The following is a 26,539-nucleotide window of genomic DNA, read 5'->3' as shown; positions in this document are numbered from 1 at the left end:
TGTTACTTCTAACTTGTCCTTTGTGCAGACAAAGCTAACCCAGGTGTTAGCTTAAAATCCATTGATTTTAAGGTACTGTTTGTCCTCACATCTCTAAAATAGCCTATTATTTTGAAGAAATATTTGGAAGATGTGAAAAAATATTCTTGAAGAAATTAATAATAATTTACTACTATTGCCTACATTTTCAGTCCCAGATGTAAACAGTTGTTTCTGGAGTAAAGTTTATGCACTAGCACTCATTGCTGTGAGCAGCTAACCTGCTACGAAAACACAAATGTCTGCATGCAAGTCACCACTGTGACTGATATTCAAGGGCTAAATAATGCAACTAGTGCTGAAGAAAAAGACTAGAATGTTTTTAGAAATTTCAGATACTTCATTACATATTAGAAAATATAAGATAGGCCCTAAGACCAAATGAATCAAGAAAAAGAAAGATGTAGAAATCAGAACCAAGACATACAAATTATAAGATAAAAAGAGTAGACCAATATTATGCAAAAATAGTATAAAACAGAAGTCCCTAATATTCATAATTAATAATATTTTAATCAAGTAGTTATTCATATGGCCCAAATGACCTCTTTCAGAAACAAGGAAGTCATCTCATGATTCAGCTTTTAACCTTTTGTAATTTTCTTCTTTGTTATTTGTTACATGGGTCTCTTCAGGGGCATGGTCCTGATTTTCTAGCTTTCCTCTGAATCTGTTCTCTTCCACATACAGCCAGAACTCAGACTTCTGTTGCTGGCAACTGAATTGTGCCTTCACAGAATTGCATCATTCAGTATTACAGGCTGTACGACACCATTTAGCTACTAAGAACTCATGCTACAGCAAAATGTAGAACATACCTTAAGGTCTACTCATTAGAGGACAGATTACCAAATAAGAAACAAGTGTTGTAGCTTTGCAGTCTGATAGTGAAGAGGTACAGGAGGTATCAAGAGAATGAATGGCTCTCATGAGTATTATGTAGGTCCTTGTGATGCCACTATTTAAACAGTGGGCATATTTTGGACTTTTACTGTGCAGTCGTGTAGTTCTTTACTTTTGCCAAGCAAATTTTAAAGCTCCTAAACTCCATGCAAGTACTGTACAAGCAATAATGACTCTCAAGGAGTCATTTTACAGACCTTTCCAAAGAATGCTCAACTCCTTTATTATCTAAGCATTTTGATGGTGAACTTGAAAAGGGAGACTTCCTAAATCACTGAGCCATTTCTTTGTCACATAATCCCAATGTCAAATAACAGAACAAGACCTTTTTTTTATTAAAAGCTTTGTGCTATTGCCTCAGTTATGAAAAAAGAATTTAAGTTAAAAAAGGATGGAGCAACGCGAGAGTTTGAAAAAGTCTATCTATATATTCAGTATACTCAAGAATAGTCAACTAGAGAGAAAAAAAAAGATACAAAAATAAGACTTTAATGATTAAAAAATTAAATAGAGGAAAAAAATAAAAAAATAATATATCCAAGACAGAGAAAGGAATGATCTCAGGACGGTCTTACTTCATCTATTAAAACAGGAAGAAGGCAATTTCCTGAGATGTTCCACCAATACAAGTTAATCATTCGGAAAAAAAATAAGGAAGTTTGCCTGATTGATTCAGCAAGTAGCAGTGGGAATTACAGTGCTTTCCTGGATGTCTAGGGCAAAGGATGAACAATGTTGCAACAGAAACACAGCCAAGAATGCAGAGAGCTCTTGGGAACAACATTGTGACTTATTGTCCATTCTTTTTGAGGGATGAAATGGGTTTTTACACAGTGCAGATTTTTAAAGTTCATGTGGAAAAATAACTAATGACATCCTTCTTATCACACATCATCAATGATCCTGTCTAACTTGAAAGTCATGAAAGAAATAAAAAGTCCATAAACTTCCTTATCAAGTATTCTCTTAAACACAAAATCAAGCATTAGAATTTTTGGCATCCCTAATATTTCCATATATATTTTCAAAACTGATTTAAAAATTCAAGCATTTAAGGCAAGACTAAATATTTTCCTTTTTTATTCTGCTACAACTGTAGTTGTACGCAGATGAAGAATTATTCCTAACTTTGCTTACATGCAAAAATTTAGAAACTTGAGAGTTCAAACCTATCAGATATTTAAAAGCTCTATATTGTATCACTGGATGTGTTTCTCTAACTTTGTTGGAGTTTTTTAAGATCTACCATTCCTGACTGATTTTCTTCTTTCACGAGGTCTTGTCCTATCACAAAATAATATTCCACCAATGCCTAAAGCTGTCTGCCAAAAGTCTAGGAATATTTTCTGACATATGGACCCCTGATGATTTTTAACACAGAATAGAGAATGGGTTTAACTGTAATTTTGAAAAGGGACTGCACTTGCACAAATGTTTCCAAGCAATATTAATGAGACCAAACAAATATAAAAAGGCATTTAGGGAGATATGATGTTCTTCAGTGGAACCTGAATGAAATTCTGAATATGGGTCCAGTGAGTATCAAAAGTTACCCATTTTAGTATGAATGCTGAAATTATGTAATAATACCAGAGAGTTTGGCTACTTGCAGAATCAAAACTGAACACAGAAAATGTAGTGCATGGGCAATTGCCAATAAAATCAAGTCGAGTACTCAGTCAAGTCAGAAGTTTCAGTTTATCAAACTCTTTTAAGAGATACAAGTAATTTACAAGTATTTGCAACAGAAATGTAGTAAAACTAGAAGTATTTTACTTAAACTAGAAGTATCAGTTCTAAGAGGAGAAATATTCATAAATAACATAGTTGGACATTTCCGTCTCCCTGTTGCACTACTATGTTTCTTTACATTTCTCTTTACATCTACAACAAAATGACACTGAGGTACTGAAATGCTTTACTGCATGCTATCCTGGTCCATTTCTATTTTTCCCTTCTCAGTGCAGTTTAAGCTTCTGTATTCTAATCTGTAATGAACATTCTAGTAACAATTGATGTTCCCTTAGGGTCTGTATTGGGACCAACACTATATAGTATGATCATCTATGACATAGATAGTAGGATGGAGTGCACCCCCAGCAAGTTTGCGGATGACACCAAGCTGAGTGGTGCAGTTGATATCCTGGAGGGAAGGGATGCCATCCAGAGGGGCCTGTACAGGCTTGAGAAATAGGCCTATGTGAACATCATGAAGTTCAATAAGGCCAACTGCAAGGTCCTGTGTGTGGGTTGGGGCAATCCCCACTATCAGTACAGACTCAGTAATAAAATGATTAAGAGCCACCTTACAGAGAAGGACTTGGGAATACTGGTGGATGAAAAACTAGACACAAGCTGGCAATGTGTGCTTGCATCCCACAAAGCCAGTCATACCCTGGGCTCCATAAAATGAATCATGGCCAACAGGTTGAGGTAGGTGATTCTCACCTTCTACTCTGCTCTCATAAGACCCCGCCTGGAGTCCTGCATGCAGTTCTGGGATTCCCAGCACAAGAAAGTCATGGACCTGTTGGAGAAGGTCCAGAAAAGGGTCACGAAAATGGCCAAGAGGCCTGGAATACCTCTCCTATGAAGAAAGGCTGAGAGAGTTGGGGTTGTTCAGCCTGAAGAAGAGAAGGCTCCGGGGAGACTTTCTTGAAGTCTTTCAATATATAAAGGGGTCTTGTAGAGAAAGATGGAGAGAGTTTTTATCAGGGCCTGTAGTGACAGGACAAGTGGCAATGGTTTTAAACTGAAAGAGGGTAGATTTAGATTGGATATAAGGAAGACATTTTTTATGATGAGGGTGGTGAGACTCTCGTACAGGTTGCCCAGCAAAGTTGTGGCTGTCCCTTCCCTGGAAGTGTTCAAGGTCAGGTTGGATGGGGCTTTGAGCAACCTAATCTAGAGAAAGATGTCCCTGCTCACGGCAGGGGCGTTGGACTAAATGATCTTTGAAGATCACTTCTGACCCAAACCATTTTGTGATTCTATGATTCTATGAACATGTTCTAATGAATATCTTTATCATATAAAAACAATATGATGACAAATAAAGATGCCATTGTCCCATAATTTAGAGAATACTTGGATTTAGATAGTAATGATTTTTCAAAAAGACAAGTTTTGTAAAAGTGATTGGGAAAAATTCTGCTGCAAATTACCTAGTGTTAATCAAAATCAAATCTACAGACTTCCAACTGAAATTCACCTTTACTTATGTGGAAACATAATAAAAAAGGTAATTCTATAATTTGGCTGACTACTTTGAATTAATGTTTTCTTCAAACTTATTGCTACAATTGGCTCAAATAAAAAAGATTACTTCTGCACATTTTTTTCTTCTAAAAAGAGTATAATAAGAGTTTCAAGGGAAATTCTGAAATTCATCCACATGGTCTCTAATTTAAGGAGATGGGGGTAACATCAAATGCAGAACGTGAAAATTATTGTTTTTGCAGGACTCTTTGGAAATTAATTGTACTTCTGGGAAGTCTGTGAGGTGACACTGAGAGAAGCAAATAATGTCTGTGCCTCATTTTGATGGTTTGAGGAAGTCAGTAAATATGTTGGATGTTAGGTTTTTACATATTAAGAATGCATCCTGAACTCTTTTCCTTCGCATTTCAGAAGAATTGTCAAACAGCATTAAGGAAAAGTGAGTGGTTTTTATCACAATTACAATTTGATGCACAGGCAAATTCTACAGTACATTAAATACACAAATGTAAGGAAAAAGATGGGCTATATGCATAAACAGGCAGAATCACAAAACAGAGAACATCACCAAGAAGTTTCAGAAGTGTTCACATTTTTTCCTGTAGCTTTTTCACTATTCATTCTCTGTATATGTATCTATAAAAATATATTTTTTGAACTTGATATTTATTCCTGATGTCATTTATTTTTTTGGCATGTGATTTCCTGCACAAATACTAAACACTACTTATTGACATATATGTGGCTGTTATTTATTATTTATTTTTTCTTAGATTAGTATTTCTTATCAATCATGTAATTTTATGAGAGTTTCCATAATAAATGTTTGTGCTACCCAGATGTCTTTACATAAACAAACATGTTTAAACACTTACATGTTTTGTAACTTCACCATATTCTGTGATTTAAAACATACATCATGCATGTCAACTAAGAGTCCTCTATTAAACAGTGGTAGAATTTTGCTTACATAATTGTTATACTGTAACCATTCTCTGTGTGCAGAGTTGCCAGTCTACATTCCACCACCCCCATAAAATAATTGTTATTTAACTGTTTGTCTCTTTACTGTTTTTTTCAATTTTATGTAATAGGAACAGTAGGGGGCATTCAGAGCTTTAGATGCTGGATATGGCTGGATATGATCCTATGATGCTAGTTAACTAGTTAACTGCATTTTAAATGTGTAGAATGCAGTTCAATTAATTTACAGTATACCATATTAAATCCATTCATTCATGTAATATATATTTATGCATAATGAGCTTCTCATTTACTTCTCTGTTGTGCTGTTCATTACTTTTCACTTAAGTTCTTAGAAGGATTTCCTTTATACAGGTTTTTAATAAAACAGATGAAATACAAAGATGTATTACAAATTAGTTGCAACAATTTTTCAATTATGAACAAAACTATCTTCTTAAACTCAAAGCACATCTTAATGTGATCCTTACAAAAAAAAACCCAAACCAAAAACCAAAAACAACAAAAAAACCCAAAACAAACAAAACAAAACAAAACAAAAAACCAAACAAACCAAAAAAAAAAAAAAAAAGAACCACCAAAAAACAACAAACAGGAAAAAAATTCTGACTTAGGTATATTATTTGCTGTGGTAAAAAAGTGTCAGGAAAAATGGCTATCCTTCTCTCCAACTCTCAGAAGAAAAAACAAGGAAGAAAAATTACCCAGGATTTCTATAAGCTGTAACTTCAGCTCCACAGGTCTGAGAGAAGCTATGAGAGCTATGAGGAGCCATCTGCCTGATAGGGCCCCTCAGCAAATAAGCACGAGCCTCAGAAACATACAGACTCATAAGGATGTACAATAGTTATTAGGGTGAGGGTGCCACTCTGGTGTTATTTGAGAATATGTGGGTAGAGATGGCTTTATATCAACATGGCGTTTTCCTCATTCCATGATATGGGTAATATTTTCCTGTGTAGAGTATTAATTAGTAGGGGAAAGTCAGTGCCAGCAAAGCGGTCCGTGTAATAAAGCTAGCCATTCTCTAGAGTGGAACACCAGGGGATTTACAAGGTCAGAAGAATTGTGTATGCTTGAGTTTAACTTCAAAGTTTAATATGATCAAGATTCCCTCCAGAGACTTAAGGTCCAACATTTCTTGTAAGGATTGCTCACACATTTTCCATTATAGTTTTTGGATAAAATGCATAAACAGCAGGAGATATGATGACAAAACCATTTTTTGAGTCAGTAGGGCATAGAATCAGATGCACGATATTTCAGTAGAATTTCCTCTATTTCTTGCACTAATACTTGATATTCATATCATAGTTACTGTATGGATTCCAATGGCTAAGTGTACAACCTCAAATATCAAATAGATTATTCAAGTAATGGCATATCACACTGATTAAATGTTTGCAATTTAGATCTAACATTTCCTTTTTTTCTCACAGTTTGCTTTTTGGCCACACTAATGTAGACACTGAGAGCGGAATTCATTTGTTAGGTTGTACTTTGCCATTTGAGGTGCTGTAGGGTACCCCACCTGGAGTTCATCAGCCACTCCACAAGGACGTGGAAATTCTGAGCATCCTCTGTCATACCTTCAGGCCCACGCAGATGTGTCAGTTACTGCAGGGCGCTGGAAGGTACTGGATTTCTGTGTTTGGACACATGAATCCTGCCTTACTTTTGGTCACCTGAATAACCCTGTTGTCTCCTATGATTACACTGACTAGACCTCTGTGGAATAAAATGGCACATATACAGGCAATGTAGACACTAAAATTTAGATCTGAATCTGGAGCTGACTCCCACCTTTACGTTCCAATAACTTCCTGATTACCCTGAAAAATTTAATAGCTTATGGTTACTACTTATATCTAACAGCCTACTTACTTCCAGTCCTCAAGCAGTTCAGCTGACTATAGATGGTGTCAGATTAAAATCTCCTTCTTTCTTTCTATTTCTAAATACTAGCCCTACAATTGGACCATATAGGAATATACAGAATAAAAACAGAATGTGTGCCATATGTTCGACAACAGAATGCAACATACTTATCCTGCCCTTAACCACTGTATAGTCTCATCATTTTTTCCTAGTATTTCTGTGTCCTTTCTGCTGCATATGAATACATGCTGTCCATCTGGTTTGTCATTTATCTCTGCATATCAGTTCATTTACAGTACACTCAAAATATACCAAGAATATTAATTTTATCTCAAAGTTTTTCAGGAATTTAGTATCTAATAAAGTAAAAAAGACACAGTTTATGCAAATATACATCGATATATATAAGATGCATAGTAAGAGTATGTCTTCATATGATTTTTCAGAAACAAGCAGAAGGTTTTTTCACACTTTTAAAATCTAATATCCTTTAGGTCAGTGCCCATGCAGAAGAAAGATAGCTGGTATGCTTATATTGCAAGATTTTATCAGTCTTGGAGAAGAAATTACTGAAACAATGGAAAAGAGATTTTTTTTTTTTAACTTGGCTATAAATTTGACAGACCTAAAGAATATGTGCTGTTCTTTTCTGATGATGTACACAAATATTTTTTATCACTTCACCTGTTCATTCACTCTGGAGTGTGATGGCCCATGATGGATGAGAATCTTCACAATGTCTACATCTCCTCTCCAAGCAGCCAAGTGAATAGGAAAATAACCTTTATTATCTGCCACATTAGTTGATGCTTCATACTGAAGTAATTTGAGAACTATATCCCTGGAAAACAGGAACCACATCTAAAAATTGACAGAAAGCTCATTTGTTAAGTTGTTATATGAACATCTATATTACCAAAATTTTTACCTTGAATACCAGAAAAAAAAATATATTTCAAATGAAAACAGATACAAAAATAAAGACCAATCATTTCTAAGAATGAAATAGATAGTAAACCACAGCCAAAATGTTATTAATTGTAATGATTCTTACTTCTTATGAATACCCATCAATAATATTATCATTAGTTCTCTGAATCTGTTTCTTTCAACAACATCATATGGCCACAGAATCATTTTTAGAATATGCAAGTCCAGGCCAGGTGCATGTCCCTGAAGACAAACCTTCCAAGCATGAAAGGCAAAGAAATACTCCTGTCCCCATCATTGCTGAGTTCTGAAGGCAGGAAGACAAGAGGGTAGATTTATGGGCATGGTTCCTGCAGTAAGACGTAAGTAACAGGTTTTATTCTTCTTTAAGAAGACGGAGGAAACAATTTAATGATGATATAGTTAGATATATAATATCTTCTGTAGAATAAGTGCTTCTATTTTCATTTCTCACATCTAGCTTCCTGAGACCAGTGAAGAAAAAAAGTGACTTTTATTATTTTAATTCTTATTATAGTCCTTTCAGTATTTTCAGTGTGGTTTATTATATATTAAATGAAAGATTAGTATAAACTGGTATATTACATTGCTGATATTTAAGCATCTCCTGTACTTAACTTCAAGAGTTGAATGTAAAAATCAACTGTGTGGTATGATCATGTTATCAAGTATGTCAGAAAGTAAATAAATTCTGTCTTATCTCTTCATTTGTCTTCTCATAGTTTGACACAGTCAGGCCTCATTAGTTATTAAGTTAATTGCATCTGCGATCCAGTGTGGGCAGTTCTATGAACATTTTTGCTGAATATGGAAATACTGGCTATTACTGATTTGGCTTAAAAAATCAGCAGGGGGAGGGAGCTCAATGCAGCCTATGTTATGATTCAAAATGAAGCCCTTGACTACAAATTAAGACAGAAGGTAAATCCCAAAGCAGTTGTTCTCCCAACCTTGATGGAATCTTATTTAATTGCCTATTGAGAGAAAAATGTGGCAAGTAAGAGTAAATATATCCAGGTCATAAGAAATCATAGAGATGCAGGAGTCATCACATCTAAACTTTGAGGGAGACTTTAAGCTGGATTTTGCTTACTCCTGACAAGGTCAAAACACATGAAAACAAACAAGAAAGAGCAACTCCACTGCAGAAGGATTTTTGCCGTACCAAAAGTTCCAGAAAAGTGACTCCCAAGAGAAACTTTTAGTACAAGTAAGGTTTGAGAGAATTCTCATGTAATAGTACTTGGTCTTGCAGTAGATGGTCTAATGAAGTTTACGGATACCGAGTAATTTGAAAGGGACTCAAATCAAAGGAAACAGAATTTGAATTAAGTGGGAGAAAAACAGCAAAATAACCTCCACAACTGAAATCTGTAGATAACAGTATACAGTAACTATTGGGAAAAGTCTGTTGCAAGATTCAAACTACAAAATAGAACCTAGGTCTCCTTCATCCTTCAAGAATGCCCTGACCTATCACACTTCTCCAGGGTGAGTCTTTTTTAGTGCTCCATCAGAACTTTTTCATTTTGTAGAAATAAATTTCAGAGAGGAGAAGACTAAGAGTCCTTAGCCCAGTAACATTACTGGGCTAAGTAAAATTACCTAGGGAGACTGAGATTCAAGTGCCTGTCCCAGATATTATTTAATTACTTATATAAAGCAGAAGAGTTTCAAAAGGAAAGAGAACTATCCCAGAATAACCACGGAGGAGGGAATTCAACACATACAATGATCAAGCAGGGACTTGAACATTGGTGTCCAACAAGTATCCCAGCCACAAATTATTGGTGGGGTCATTAAGTCTTATGTTCTCACTCTTCCTGAAAAACTTTGAAATCTCTTCTAGTTCATTCCAATCTAAAGTGTGAAAAATTAAAACCCCCAAAGTTTTCAAAGGGCAAGAACTTCTCCTAAGTGGAAAGGCTCTTGTGTCAAAAGATTGTGCCCAATATTAATTTTGAATATCGTTTCAAATCTGAAACAGAGTGTAAAGCTATTTATTTGTTATCTGTTGTGACTAACAAAATTACAACCACCAGTTATCTTTCTGATTGTCTTGCTGACACTCCTACCATTGTACCAGGATCAGTTTGATGGCTTAGACAGCAGGTCCTGAATCATCATGACTTATCATGAAATATCTCATGATGCATTTCAGTTTAATATAACAAGCTATAAATGTGATGTCAGTAACTGCTACTTAGCCTGCCGTGAGGGTAAAGGGTCATAGCAGTCAGGGGCCACCATGACCTTCTCAAAAGCTGCAGTTTCATCTGCTGCTGTACATAAGTCCACATCTTGAAGTTCTCTGCCTTCGGCAGAAGTTTGGCCAACACTGAGTCTGAAAACACTATTTGGCTTTTGTATGTTTGGGGATTTTATAGCTTATATTGTTAGGATTCACTTGAAACCTCTGAAAGATTAAGTGTTTATACAACAATATTTTTACTTTGCTAGGTAACTATTGGTTTATAGTCAATATTAAACATAGCAAACTCAGCTTTCTTCTACTTAAAACCAGCAGTCTTTGCAAGCTAAGGCTTGGGCTTTCACCAGTCAAAAATGTGCAGTAGCAAAAGAAACAATCCATAAACTATAAACAAGAGAAATGTGATTTTCTCCCTTTTTAAAAAAGACTGAGTTTAATACACTGTATTAAGGATGAGACTTGATTCCATGGAGGTAAAATATAGTAATGGATGATTCTGAATCTTGCTACAAAACCAAAATTTTGGAAAATGCACAATATCTAGTTTAAAAATATTTTAACTTGATTTATTTATTCAGAAACAGAATCACCAAAAGATTAATCTGGTCCAAAGAAAATATGCAGTTTTCTAGAATACAAGTAAAAGCATATCCTAAAGTTTTAATATTTCCAAGGAAGAATGCAAAAATTGTGAAATGAGTAAACTAAACATGATTATTATGGATTCATATGTTATATTATGGACAGTCCAAAAATCACATTAAAGTTAGCGCAAGTCACTCTTAATTTCAGCTGTTTTTTGATCAGTTCCTTATCTCTCACAGAGGAATAACCCAAAGCCTTACTGTAGAGACTTCATTAAAATCTTTCCTTCTTGTTCTGCCTTAACAACAACATGCATTTGGCAGCATAATACAGTGGAGGTAACATGTAGGAAGGGGCAATGCCTAATAACACAGGCAACACAGAACAAGTTACTAATAACAAAATATGTATCAAGTTTCCACATTTTTTTACTGACACGTCAATGCCTTAAAGAGTTCACCTCACCTGCAGTACCCCTCACTGGGGATTTTGCAAGCTTTCCCCAAGCTTGTTGAGACATACATATGGTAACTTGGATGGACAGCAGGGAGGGAAAAGCTATGAGGTCCCATACAAGGTAACTGACCTTTTTTTTCTGCTTTCAAGTGTATAACTACTAAATATTCTTACCATGCTACTTTTACTTTGAAAATTAATAATTTATACTGTTCTTTTGTTTCACAATATTGCTTCCTTAAATATTCAACACACTATATATGTGTACATACACACACAAGTGTACTACAAAATTTTCTGTTGCAATTTCCCACCAGCTAAAAAGCACTAGAGCCACCACTAGCAGTAACAATAATAAATTTACTCAAAATTGAGGAAGAATTTGTAAGAACCAGTATAGAATCAATAGCTTCTAAACTGCATTTCCCATTTGTTATTACTACATGCTGGTATCAATGGCAGTGTCAAAAATTCTTATATTAATATATCCCATGGGAAATAAGATTATTTTAGTAAGTCAGGGTTTGTCTCAGTGCTATACTACATATTTTTAGGTCACACAGTTAAATACCATGATACATAAAAACTAAATGTAAAGTACTTACTTGTGTCCGTTTAAAGCTGCATGATGTAAAGCAGTATAACCTGAACTGTCTGTGCAGTTTATATTTGGTCCTCGCCAGATGCTGCAAATAAAGCACAATTCTAAAGTTAATTTTTGGCTTGGCAAGTAGAGAAACATCAGAAATTTGACGTATAAGTAATCTAAAGATCTCTCCAACAAGTGTGATTAAACTTTAAAAGACAAATTATCTTGAAAAGAACTTAAAATAGCAAATGTCATGTTGATACCAATATAATTTATTTATAAAAATAATTTTACACATTCATCTTTATAGCAGTCATGAACTTTTTGTAGGGCAGTCTCAAAGACTAATAACTATTCTGTCATTTCAATTAGATCTGTTCTCCCAGTGTTACTCTGGTAATTACACTGAGGTTATAATCTGATTTTGCACTACTTTTTTCACAAGTATATGTTCATTGACTTTAGGTCAGTTAGTCTAGATTCATACAAATTTAAGATTAGTGAGAACCAATCATATCCTTTAAAGGGACAGTAAATTTATTCTTTTTACTCCACCTGATATTTTAGCTCCCATATTTACCAGTTATATTTTAAAATACATAACATATATATAAACTAAAAGTTTAATAAATTATGTTTCTTTTTTTTGTTATCTTTCTGTATTTTACAGCACTTATTTTATAGTCAGCTTCATTACATGTCCCATGTAACCAGTTTCACGATCTATTATGGACTCTTCACAAAATAGTAAAGATTTTTTTTTCCAAAGTAGAAAAATGAGACTGCTAATGTACAAAAAAAAACCCAAAAACAAAACCGAAAAATACCACACCCAAAAAAGTCACCAAACCCTGGCAACTGGATACCAGAGGCATATTGAGTACCAGTAGTTTTTTTTCTAATTGACTACATTTGAAGCTGACTGTAACCTTTGTGGAAGCAATTTTTTTATTCTGTAACACAGTTTTCAATTATTAGTACAATTTCCAGGACACAAGATTCTGAGTCCTGAATTACAGTCTGTTTTCTTTAGTTTCTAATATAGTGTTAAACAGTCATTGGCAAGCCATATTTTTCCTTTACTTCATACCTTAGAATCAAGTGTTTCAGTTTAAAGAAAATAATCTGAAGCCAACAGGTAAAAAGAGTTTTTCATACTGACATTTCTCATGTTCTACATCAACAAAATGATGCTACACTTAACATATACTTTTTAAGAATTCTTTACTACCAAATCTGTGTTTTATTACCTATGGAATACTGATGTTGTAGACTGGTCTCTTTTTCATTGTGTGTATTTGAATGATTAATTAGCTCATAAATTTAAGCAGTAGTTTTCCCATAAGTAATACTGCATGCATACAAAATTATTTATGTGATACATTGTGTTCTGCAGTGAGTATAATTCTACATAGTGCTGGGTACCTCACCTCTCCCTGCAATTTAATTTCTTGGAAGAACAGGACTGAAATATTTTCTTCGGTGCAAAGAAGCAAAAAATGAGGTAATTTTTTTTAATCTGCTCAAAACCTACAGATATTCTTTTCTACAGAAGGCAACTTCCAGCTAGGAAAGCCACTCTAATTTTTCCAATTAAAATAAATTATTTTAACTTCATGAAGTAGTAAAAATTGAGTCCTTGAAATGGTAGCTCCTCCAGAATAAACAGATGTTATTTATATGGCAAAGACAGGCTGTCTTTATCTATTGGAAGGAAAGAATTCCTTATCTATCAATATTCTAGAATTTATTTTCTGCTTTTGCATAATACTTTATTAGTTATTTTATTGGATTCTAAGTTATTTTACTAGTTATTTTATTGGATTCTACTTTCTTCCTTTGATTCGTACCAGCTTACAGGAGAATGAAGAATAAATAAAAAAAAAAAAAGTGGCATAGACAGCCATATTTTAAATATTAAAATAAATACATAAATGACCAGAATATTAATTTACTTGGTTTTGCTTGATTACTTGGTTTGGTTTACAGTTGTAAGGAGTTGCCTGTTGGTTGTTTTTTCAAAATGCAAGGGATCCATGGGTTCATATATTATTCATGGTGTGTTAGGCCTTAAAAAGAAAACAACCACCAAACAAAACAAAACAAACAAACAAACAAAATCTAGTTCTCTTCTCCCCTAATTTTATCCTTAAATCCAGGCACTCTTTAATGTATTTTTGTACTTCCTGACTCTGGTATCAGGAAATACTGGAACTATACTGTTGTGGGTTTTTTAAATTGAAACTTTATTAATGACTATATAAATGCACCTATGTGAAGCTCCTCAGGACAGTGAGGTTGGGAGACAAAGGACAAAGGAGAGTGAGTAAATCCTGATGACTCAGAGATGAGACAGTATGGACAGACAAAACACTGCCAGCTCCTGAACAGTACAGAAAGACATGCTCAAATTCAGAGCTTGGTTATCAAACTAAAGAACACAGGAGACGTGAGCAGGAGTCAGCTGCACACATCTCTCTTCCCTTGGGCCAGTGCAGAAATCCCCTCCTAGGAGGTCTTGAATTGCTACAGCATTGAAGCATTATTTCCTACAAAATTAACACTGGTTCAGTATAGACACTGAATACTTATGCTTTAATAATCGACAATCAAATTCAAATTGGGCAGTCTGTGAATAGAAATTCTTACACCTTAATACTCCCAGCTGTGGAGAATACTTCATCTGAAGGTCTTCTCCTGTAACCAGAATACAGCAGGGCAAAAGTCTAGTGGTGTTATTAGCTCCATAAAAAGCATCTGACTTTAAGGAAAAGTGTGGTGGAGAAAGGGAAAGAGCCTAAAGAGCCCTTCTTTGGCATCATAAACACATACACTATATGAGGGATTATCAAATATATTGATTTATCTGTGTATTAAAACACTTCAGTAGTTACTGTGAAAGCAACATTGAGGAGAACCTGGAACAAAATAAATTACCATTTAACCTCCAGAAAAGAGCATTTGTTGACAGATTAGCAGTTCTTTAGATTACTGTTAATATTGAATGTACTCAAAAACATGTTTCTTCTAATTCTTTGATGCAGTCAATAATCAAATTTCTTAATTTTACATCCGTTAGTAAGTTTGGATTTGTTTTTCCTATGTACAACAGCAAATTAGAAAAATGTTTCTATCACTTCATGAATTTTAAGAAAGTAATTGAACCTACATATTGTACAAAATATCAGATTTCAGTCAATGATGAATTAAAACCCTGAATTAAAACATGAGCATCAACTAGTTTGTCCCATTATGACTTGCCATAGTGAGGCACAAAGAAACAGAAGTCTGTACTGAAACTGAAGTCTGTATTGCCAAAAGCAGAAAGACCTTCTTACTACAGTTTGCTCTCACTGTGGACAAAGAATATTGACCTTTTGCACTGATGTCAAATATTAATTGTAAATACTATTTACTCAGTAAGAAAATTAACATTTTTTTCTTTTTCATGAGTTGCAGATAATTACATATAAAGAGTAACATTTAAAAAGTGATATGGAAATGACAGACTAAAGAAAAAGACGGCTAGTTGATTGATTTGTTATTTTGATGTGCTTTTTGCTATATGGAAAAAAATAATTGTGAAGTGGCTGTTGTTACACACATATGAACACGAAAGAAAGGAAATCAAAAGTTAATTCAGCTAATCTTCATCCCACAGACACACTCCCTATCAACAGTACAAGAACCATGCATACATCCACAGAATATCCAACACAACTTTAAACCTGTTTCCATCATATTTCCCCTCTGTACATATGCTTTCATTATATTATTTCATTATTATTATATTATTTAATTATTATTTAATTATCCACGCACTAATATTTATGGTCTTTATATGGTAGCTTTGCCAAGGTGAAAAAAAATATTTTGGTAAAACAATGATAAGAGTCTTTAAAAGCTGTAGAAAGCTGCAAGATGACATCAGTGTCTGTCCACTGGTTTCACTTAAAACTTCTGACAACTGACTGGTAACTCTCTTTGGAATTTATTTCTTCTCTGAAACGAAGCAGCAAAGAAGAGGCTGACATTGTCTGGATGGAATCAGTTCCTCCAGAGGAGATGGATAGGGCATGGTGTTCATGCCTGCACATTTTAGGGTTGAAACCCTGTTGAGGGCTGAGAGAGGCTTAGCACATGCCTAGTCCTCACCCCTCCCACTCCTCTCACCACCTTCTTTCCCAGATCTTCAATATCTTTGGAAGCTCTTCCTAGAGACCCCCTGGCTCTTCAGGACTATAGAAGCAGTGAATCTCATCTTGCCATAGTTTTAATAGTGGGAAATCCTAAACTTCATCCTGTTCCCATTGATGTTGGTGGCAAACCAACCAGCTCAGATAAATCTAGCTTATTGTTCCTGTGTCCCATAGAATAAATACATATTATGGGAATTTGTGTTGTTCTGAGCCAAAAGCTTCCAACATTTTCATGTTTGTAGTTGTTAATCTGACAGAAACACATTGCTTAAAGTTATGAGAGCACATGGCCAGGCTCCTATATTCATTTGTGCTCTGCCTACGTTCATACACAGTTTCAGTTGTGTAAACTGAGCTTATACAGAATATATAGACAATTCTGCAGAGCATTTTTGGAAATGCAAACTTTTACACAATATGTATCATCAGTTATTCAGACACAAAATAATAATGTTATTATAAGCAGCTGAAAAATAGCTCTCATTATTTTATGCACAAATAAATTGACAACAATGTTGCTCTAACCCATATAATTATTAATGTTACTTTTCAAAAATATAAGTGTTTCATTTCAGTAAATGTGTTATTTTTTTTCTTTCTACACATTCTTTTCTGATGGGAGCCAGTGCTATGTAAGATATATTATCGTGTAAAAATAATGTATGTTTTAAGTAATGTATGTTTTAAAAATAATGTATGTTTTCCATGTATGGTTTTACCTATTATTTACACTATGCTGAATTTGAGATACATTTTCAAATTACTTCAAGGAAAGTAAATTTAAATATTTGCCTTAGCGACAGTGGGGGAAAACCCTCTTAGAAAGTAATATTCTAAAGCATAATAAATAATTAATATATAATAACAAGATGCTCAGAAGCTGTACACAGAACAAAAACATCAAAAAAATTCATATTAGTATTCTTTTTGAGCAAGTGCAGCTCCAGGTCTTAAATTGACAAAAGTAGATAAAGTCTTGTGTAAGGCTATCTTAGACCTTCATTTCAGCATTAAAACCAGCTGCTGCACATAGCAACTGAGAGTTAAAAATTCAGAACTAAAATAATAAAAAAAAATATTAAATAAAAAAAAAAAGCAGAATGGCAGAGGGATTATCAATTCAATTAATAATAACTGTGTTTTTAAAGCATATTGTATGTATAATTCCAATGGTTTATTTAAGTGCTTGTGTGATATCAGTGTGAAATGTGACTCAAAAATATTTCATTTTTGAATGTGTGGAATGTGCTTATCTTTTTGATTCCTGCTGTTTAATTGTCTCAATATAAATAATATAATAAAATTTATGGTCAACTAATTCATGGGATTAAGTATGTTATTCAGGTTTAGGCTCCAAAGCAGCTTATTCCACTAATTTTCTTTAACTTTGATCTGTTTACAGTCTTGGCCATAAAAACTCTAAGTCTGGAAAACTGGAGAACTTCACCAAACTGTGATTTTATTTCAATACTGATTCTGTTCAATTTGTAAGTGATTTCTATTTAATATGAAATACTTAATATAGTAAATATTATTAGTTTGATTATTTATTATACAACATTTACTTTTTACTATACTCTGAGTGGCTCCTATACAAGCAGGTCTCAATCCTACACAGTAGTCTGATAAAGAGGTAGAGTTATGGACAATAAGCTACTTCCTCCTTCAATAGCTTATGCAAAAATGTTATGTATCTCAGTGACAAACTGAGAGTCCATATATATAGAGACTGTTACCTTGAAGTATCCTAATAGCTAGATATCAGGAATTCATTTAATTGCGGTATGCATTGCCTGTGATCAAAACAGAGAAGATGACAAACCATAGATTGTTCTTCCTCTTTGTAGGTGCATGATCAAGTTAATCCAAATAATTTTATTTCAGTAAAAGGCCAGGATTTTACAAGGTTGTTACTTGTACAAGATCTACAGGTATGGACTACATTCAGTAAGTTTAAGATTTATCATGGTAATATGAAATCACTATTGGAATGGAGGGCAGACAATACTTAAGGGTAAATCCAGCTTGCACCTTTCTTCGGTAATGAACATTTCCAGAGGTGAAGGAAATTCTCCCATGCTGCATATATGTAAGATATACAAAGATTCTGCTCAGATATCTCTATTCCCTTCCTATCAAGGAATTATGCACTTCAACTTGGAAACTTGAAGAACAAGTGGTAATAAGCTAAGAAAGGTGCATACAGAGCACCATTTGATTCCTCATTAGGGAGACATGGTAGACATTCACAAAAATACTACTATTGGGATACTTCTGGGGTGCCTATCTATAATTCTGTGCCTCTCTGAAAGGCAGAGAAGGGTTTCTTTCTCCCAGCTGTTGTAGAAGCATCCAGTATACATATAACCCCTTCTGAATGTTAACTGGGAACAGAAATGTGAAGACAAATCCAAAAAAGAAGAGTCATTCACTTCCATCTAGTCTATCTAAAGCATAAGCATCAATAGCTACCTAGGGGTCATATTCACAGAGCATTCCTGCTGTATCTGTTGTGATTGAATACAGAATTTGGTTTTGCTTTTGAAAACCTGTCTAAGGAATGATATGTGCAGTAATAGTAATATTCATAAAGATGGCTATCAAGCAGTACAAAAAGAGAAAAAATTCATAAACTCACATCATTGTGAATTTAGCACTAGTTTAATGTTTATCTTCTATGGATCATGCTTCTTTCCTCCATGAAAAGCTACAACAGTTGGTTCAAAAAAGATCTTTTACCAAATATACAAACAGCAGGGTCTGCACTTAAAGTGGTAAAACAAGCATGGAAGTAGAAAGAGTAAATGAAAAAGCATGTAGAACAAAGGCATTGTGTCCATCAGTGTAAGACTCAAAAAACAGTATTTTACCTGTAATTATTGTTTTTCAAATTTTGCAAAATATAACTGCTTAATGAACACTGATAGGTTTAACAGAGTACATCTGCCCTGACTAGAATTTGGAGTAGGGTGGCAGAATTTAAAAATATACAAATATCCTTAATGCCAAATAGATAACCTAGTATACTTGCCCATTATTATTCTTGCTGTTACTAACTATATTTTTGGTTTGAGAAGGATGAGGCTAGTACAGTCATTAATCCAATCCGACATCCACACTTTCCCCAGTGGAAAGAACTAAGAAAAGGCTGATTATAAGTGGCAGAAGTTCAGTGTGTGGCTGAGGAGAGGCAGAATCCCAGACATAGAGAGAGACACACAGGTCCTGAATATCCAGAAGACTCTTAGCTGTGATGAGTCTCACAGAGTCATTGTGACCCTTTTCTCACAGAGTCAGTGTGTCCTTATCCTTTGAATAACCTCAGGACAAAAGAAGAATTGCAACTGAAAGAAATAGATAAGGTCTTATAAAAGCATATTTTCATACAGTTAGGACTTAAGAAGCAACTCTAAGGGAACTTCTGTGGCAAGAAGTTATAGAACCTGTATATGAGGACATCATAGTTGTGAAGTACCCAAAGAACAGGATAGAACAGTAGTGAGATAAATAGAAACTATGCAAAATTTCATACATGTAAGTATTAGGTTATGCGATAAACAGCTTCTGCGTACATCCATAAAGGAGAACAAAGAAACAACAGCAGGTAGGAGAATCAAATTAACACCCTGGCCCAGCTACTCTCAAGCTCATCACAGAAAAGGCATCAGTGCATTAAAGACCCATCTCTACAAGTTCAGCAGAGCACCACAGCACAACACAGGCAGGAATCCAAATTATGGACTCAGAGGAAGAGACACCTTGCTGGGGCCCCTCCCAGGGCTATCCTGAGAGAACCTCCACCCTATTGTCTATGACGAGGCAATGCTGGTGCACATTTCTGGTGGAGAGGGGCTACTGTCTAGGGGTGTGGGACACATGGGACTGAGCAAGACTTCCTACGGGATGTTTAGGGGAGGAACCAAAGACAGAAAAAGGAATGGATTTAGGTGATGGATTAGGGTAAGGGATTGATTTGGGGAGGAACAAGTGTGAGAAAATAGAGGAATAAGGAGACAAAAAGGGCCGATCACATGTGTATAGTTGGCTCTACAGTACAATAGTCTGGCCATGTCCTGTACTCAATCTTATTAAATTCAATTTCCATTTTCCTGGGTGAGAGACTCTATTCTGTGTGCATGTATGTATATGAGGGTCCAACTGCCAGCAACCGAGTCAGATGATGGGTTAGTGAACCCATGTGTCTGTGTTGACAGAAACTGGAGCAAATGAGGGTCTAGGTACCAGAAACTGGAATAGGACCATGGGTCAGAGGGCCCATGTGTTCATGAAGCCTGCACCTGGAGGGAGTGTGGGTGTACGAGAATGTGTGATTGCTAGTGAAGATAAAGCTAGAGTAGTCAGCAAGTAGGTGAAGTAGCCTGGGAGCCAATTATGTGTCTGCATGTCTCTGAGTTTGAGACCATGCAAGGAGCTGGCTGTCATCTGAGACCAGAGTGAAGGTTAAATTTTGCAGACCAAAAGATGAGCAGTAGGCTTCTGCAGAAGCCACAAAAAGTATTTTGTTCTTTTAGCCAACTTTGAAAATACTAGAGAAATAAGTGGTCTGCATGACAGACTTAGGCCACTGGGATGTGTGTTCTAGGAGTCTGCAGATTAGACAGTCTCTGCATGTCATTTCAGTCTGGGAAAGAATCTGCCTAGAAAAAACACGTTGACAAGCACTCAATCTCTCCAGTTACATACTTTGTATGATAAAAACTAAATAAACTAGACCAGATCAAAAGTCACATGAACTAGTTTAACTGTACTAGAATTCTGTTTACTTGAAGTTGGAATCAATTTCATTTGAAGGCATATAGTTTTATTCTGATAGAGTTAATAGTTATGTCAGTTTAAATGTTGTAAAAAAACAGATAATATGCAAAAAAGGAAGAAACACTTAGATTTCTTGATGATGTCACACAAAGGAATGGGCAATAAATTAGTCATGCTTTCCTAAAAGAATCTGTCATATATAAGGGTTTTTTGCATTAAGCATTTGACCTTTATCTAACCAGCTTGGCTTCATCATTCTTTACAGACTACTCATCTGGAAGTACTCTGGCTGGGTGTACTGCATAATACTGTGGCTATATTCAGAGAGCAATATGTTCCTGACTAATACTGGTTAGCTTTGCCTTATCCTTACAGTCAAGACCAATTTGCCTGGAGAGGCTAAAAGAGAGAAAGCTTTCATCAGTTATGACAGCAGGATTCCTCTGTATTCCAGTTGTCTGTAGGGACAAGCTGGGGTTTTGCTTAGTTCATAGTGAACCTTAGTAACTCCAGCTTGTCAATGATGAGTCAGACAGATCCTTGGATCCACTCCAGAGTTCTGTCCTTGAGAATCCAGTCATCCTGACAGGAAAAAAATGTTAACTCTCATTTGGCATTATCCTGCACAAGAACACAGTGAGAACAGCTATTAACTAAATTATGAAAATATCCAGTCAAAAAACAGATCAGCAAACAGCATCTTTAATAAGTAAAATCATTCATGTTTAAGCAATGTGAACCATGTTTTAAAACTGTTGTCAGTGGTATTTCCATGTATGATCTTACATGGTCTGAACAAATGGCAGGGACATCATATAGCTAATGCTAAAGATCAGTGCATCAGATTAAGTGTTTCTATGGAGGGCAACTCTACACCCTTTGTATCATGAGTTTGGGCTCCCTAAATATGAGGTCATGGGTTCTACACATTTGTTATGAATCAGACCTATATGCTTTGTATAAAATCTATAGATTAATCAAGATCAACCAGGAACAGGGCTCCACTGTCTTGGCCATATTAGGCCATACAATAGAGAAGGACAAATTATCAGACATACTCAACTATATCTTTTTTCAGTGTCTATATAATACATATATACATATGGACATACATATATTGGACTCCCTTTATAAATAAATGCTTGGTTATTTGAACTCTTCCCAGACAACAGCTATTTAGTGAAATTATATAAGCAATAATTATTTTTCTGTAAGCACAGCAATGGAAGTGGATCTTCTGAAGGGTTTTGAAAGCCATTGCATATCTCATTATTGTAAGATACACTTACATGAACATACCTATGAACACTTCAGTATAGTATATACCATCAGTACTTTCACTGGAAGAACAGAACATGTTCTCAGAAAGGTCATTCCAATTTCTTATTTTGCAAAAATTAGATTAAACTAAACTAAAAAAAAAAAAAAAAAAACAACTAATATTTCTCATATCAGAAACAAACTGAAGCAAAGTCCTATTTCTCTGCCTCTCAAGAACACAGATATGATGACATATTTTATCAGGAGAGATATTCCTTTAGCCATTCTGCTTCCTAATTCAACTGACCTTGAATCTTTAGTAAGAAAAGTTATAGGGTTTTTTTCCAGAATAAATTTTTGGAAGTCCAACATAGTATTCCCATCCATCATAAATTCATGGTGTTTGCAATTTTAAACACATTCCTATCACAGACAGGCAAAGTCAATATTTATTATAAAAGAAGATTTAAAAACCTCTAGATGATTAATTATATATCCTGGAACACTTGCTGACACTTTTTTAAGTGGAATAAAAATTCCTGAAGCTCTGGCACTGGAAGCAGCACTGGGAAGAACAACAATATATTTCACAAATTTTTGAAATATGGATGCTGTTAGAACTGTGACCTCATTCCAGAATTAAAGATTGTTCATCCTAGAAACCAATCTGAGATGAGACTCTTTGTTACAGCTCTAGGACACACAGAACAGAACTCACTATCTATAGAGTCTGCAATTCAGCTGGCATTAATACCTTGTCCTTCCTAATCTGTGTTTCCTCAAATGTAGAGTAATTCTATCAGACACCAGCAAAACCGACACCATAAAAAATATGTGATTCCATTTTATCTTGATTCTTGAAGGCCATCCACACCTCATTCTCAATTTATTATGAGATTTGAAAAGGAGACACAGAAATCAACCTACAGCAGCATCTTAACCCCTGCATCAATTAAATCAATCACTAGCTATCTTAGCATATGACAACATAACAGACATGAGTCTCACATCGTGTCTTCACATCCACATGGTTTTACATCAATTATCCACATGATTTTCCATATTCTGCATCCAAAGCTTCTGTATTTTTAACTCGTAACAGGAGCAACAATGTCCAACCCTTTTGGACAACCTGCCATAAACTTAACCTAAACTCAAAATAGTGAACGATTACAGCACCAACAACTAACTTCCAGAATATGAATCCTGAGATATTAAGGCTCCTGAAGTCTATCAATGACCTATAACATACATACAATATATATATAACATTTGTGCTTTCTGGTAGAAAACTTCCTCAATTACTCAGACTCTGTAACCCTAAGGAGACAATGAGCAAGGCAGAGAATATCAGAAGGCTGCTACAGTACATTTTTGCAAGATGTAATTGAAAGTAACCTTGATCAAAATGAATTCAAAATAGTACTAAAACCCCTTCTTATCCATAACATAAAATATTAAACAATTTGAGTCTGTTCTTTGGAGTTACATACTTTCAAAACAGAGATGCGCTTAATGTCTTTGCTAAAATGCTAGCATAGAGTATTTGCATGTTGCCTGGCTCCATCAAAGTGCTAACACTCATTCTTTCCATCAGCATTATATTAACTTTGTTAAGAACAAAACCTAGGAAAGACATTTGAAAATAAAGATAGATATGACAAATATATGATAGAAATGATCATTACTGCACAGAAAAAAATAATACAACCTGTTCAGATTACATCAATTCAATATTTCTCTTTACTTCTCCCAGATGGATTAAGATGTTAAATAATAAAGTTGATTGGTGTGAATTTAGCTATTGCAATAAGTACAACTGAGTAGAAACAATCCGCTGATCACATTTTCTGAGAGGCTTAAACATTGTATTACAGAGTGGTGGCTATATAAGACATATTGCATAACCTAAAATGGAATCTTTGCAACATCCAATCTTTAACACACAGAGCTACTATAATTGGACATGTTTAAATGTTGTTGGCATAGCATAGAAAATCTGGATAAGAAAGATACTGGATGAAACTATGTTCTCTTGTAGAAAAAATACTAAACCAAGAAATGTTATTAACTAAGGAGTTTGAGCATAAATCCTATGCTCAAGCTAATCAGAATGGTAGGACAAAAAAAAGCTTTCCAACAAGAAAAACATATAATTAATGCCTTAATTCCTCCTCTCAGCAACATGTCATGTCTGAAATAATAATATCAAAACAAAAGTGTGCTACTGAGCACGCATTTCATTTGCTGTGGTTTGCCAACAGAGGTCAGAATTACCTCAGGAGCATCCAAAGCATTACTATGATCGTGACTGGAATTACTTTATCAACACAAAATTACTTTCACAAAGACAAATAACATATAACATACTTTTTAATGTTTCACAACTTTACATATTATAAAGGTTTTCCAAAGCTTTGGGTATTTAACAGGAATATCACCATTTAACATTTCATTAACAATGTCACTGAAATAATTATAAAGGTCATATCCACCACATCACCAACAAAGTATTTGGTAAGATATACTAATACTTGGATCTCTCAGAAAAAAGAAATTCATCCAACATTATGCCTTTATTGAACAAAATCATTTATGACACATATCTTAGAAGGCAAAAAAAATGTAATGACAGTAAAAATATTCACTAAATCTGCAGTCTATTTATCTTAGAATTCCCTATTCAAATCCATTAGGAGTTATTGTTTCTATTCTATTTAAAATCCTTATCAAATGTAGAAATTAAATCCAAGACTAAGAGGTTTAAATGGCACAGAAGCTTCTACTATAAAGGAAGATCTGGTTGATGTAGAGCTTCAAACAGCTTAGAAAGAACAAAAAACCCCACTTATTTCTAGATGTACCTGAAGTGAACGCTATGTTTCTTAATTCTATAAAAACAATGAAATACTAACAAAGAAACTACACATTCGTTTACCTCAAATAGTTCTGCTGAGGCACATTTTCTAGAAAATGAAGCAGCCATCTACTCTGTAAGTATTGCAAATGCTCTGTTCAGTTGCAGCCCCATAGATCATGAAATTTTCATCAATCTTAAAATAAAAATGCTAAATTTGGAGAAAAATATTTTGAGAATGTTAACTGAATAATCTTGTCATCTTTCTGCTCCTTAAAATAGAACTGATAGGATACTCCACAAAATCTGTTTTGGCAGATACGTTTATGTAAAATATATTGTAAGACTCAGCCATCACAGGAATAATTTAATGTTCTTTCTGTATTGCCTCTTTGGTAAGAGACATTTGGAGAACACAAATTTGGGTGCAAATATTTCTCCAATACCACAGGTTTTGAGAAACATTGGAGAAGAGATCCCCATTCCACAGTAAGACACCATGCAAAATGTTTCATCCCAACTCTCCCTATAATCTAATATTAGCACCACGATACATACAGGACTAATGAAACAATTACTATGATTTGTTCAGCCGTGTTTAGTGCAAATAGTGTTCCTAGCTCTTTATATAATACATTAATAAAAGAGCAATCCCTAACTAAATATATTAGGCACTAAACATGTAGCATGTAAGGATAGACTGGCCTATGACATCAAAAGGGGAAGTGATACATCAAAAAAGGTTATGAAATGCACTTGTGAGATGGCAGATTCCATCTTGTTTTCCTCTATTATATGTATAAATCATATTTACTTTCTTGTTTTACATTAAAGGTCATTCAATTTAGATCATATGCAGAGAGGAAGGGATGATTGTTTGTGAAATCTCAAGAAAGGTGTAGAATTTTAGAGAATGATGGAGATGGAAGGCCTGTGACATACATAGGGGCTAGGTTCTCTGGAAGCCACTTAATAGTAACTGTTAAAAGAATCCAGACACAAAACTCCCAGAAAAACAGGCCCCTGTTGAATTTATCTTGTATTGAATTCACTTTAAATTTCTGTTATCTTTAATCTTGGAAAGAAAGATCTTTTTCTACATCTCATTTTAAGGGCACTTTCAATGAGTAGGTTTGATTGTTAGTTCAGTCTTGACAGTATAATTATTCTGTTAAATGAAGAAATAATCATTTCACCAGAGGGTGCACAACGATTTTGAGTAGTCAGAAGAGGGATGTTTTCCTCCAAGTGTGAAGGTTGACCAAAAAAATACCTGTCATACTTGAAGTCATATCAGAAAAAAGACAAAACAAAACAAAACCAAACAATCTCCCAGTGGAATTAAATTTTAGAAGTGGCTGAAGCTTCACCCAGGAAAGTATTACATTGAACTAAGACTTTGTTTAGGTCAGCTTTCCTGAGTAGCTGGATACCTAGCACTCAGCAAGAACTACAGAAAAAGAGATTCATTCTTTAAATTGCCTTGCTTATGTAAGGCCTGACTAGTTGCTGGTTCATGGCTGCTCTCCCTTGGTCCCATTATCTAGACAAAGAAACTCATATAGGTGTGTCTGACACAGCTTAAGTTAGTGCAATTCCAGGAACATTTCTTTCCCAGTGTGTGTGTGGGG

General features: G+C 34.7%; 1 protein-coding gene across 12 annotated transcripts in view; it reads right to left on the bottom strand.

Annotated features, from left to right (window-relative positions):
• Positions 1 to 26,539, bottom strand: part of ANKS1B (ankyrin repeat and sterile alpha motif domain containing 1B) — a 437,905-nt gene that overhangs the window by 375,927 nt on the left and 35,439 nt on the right. For 11 of the 12 annotated variants that reach the window (XR_004409587.2, XM_033010256.2, XM_033010249.2 and 8 more), the window contains exons 2-3: positions 11,833 to 11,913; positions 7,708 to 7,864 (exon numbers count right to left, since the gene is read on the bottom strand). Coding sequence is in view for 11 of the 12 variants with exons in the window: in XM_033010256.2 (XP_032866147.1) it covers positions 7,708 to 7,864; positions 11,833 to 11,913 (238 nt within the window). In the remaining variant the exon portion in view is untranslated. Of the gene's footprint in view, positions 1 to 7,707; positions 7,885 to 11,832; positions 11,914 to 26,539 lie in introns of those variants that run through there. The other variant, XM_033010251.1, reaches the window with a different exon arrangement.

This window comes from Tyto alba, unplaced genomic scaffold (genome assembly GCF_018691265.1).
Source record: "Tyto alba isolate M040663 unplaced genomic scaffold, T.alba_DEE_v4.0 Super-Scaffold_2, whole genome shotgun sequence".
NCBI classification, from domain to species: Eukaryota; Metazoa; Chordata; class Aves; order Strigiformes; family Tytonidae; genus Tyto; species Tyto alba.
This window is presented reverse-complemented; position numbering and strand designations above follow the sequence as displayed.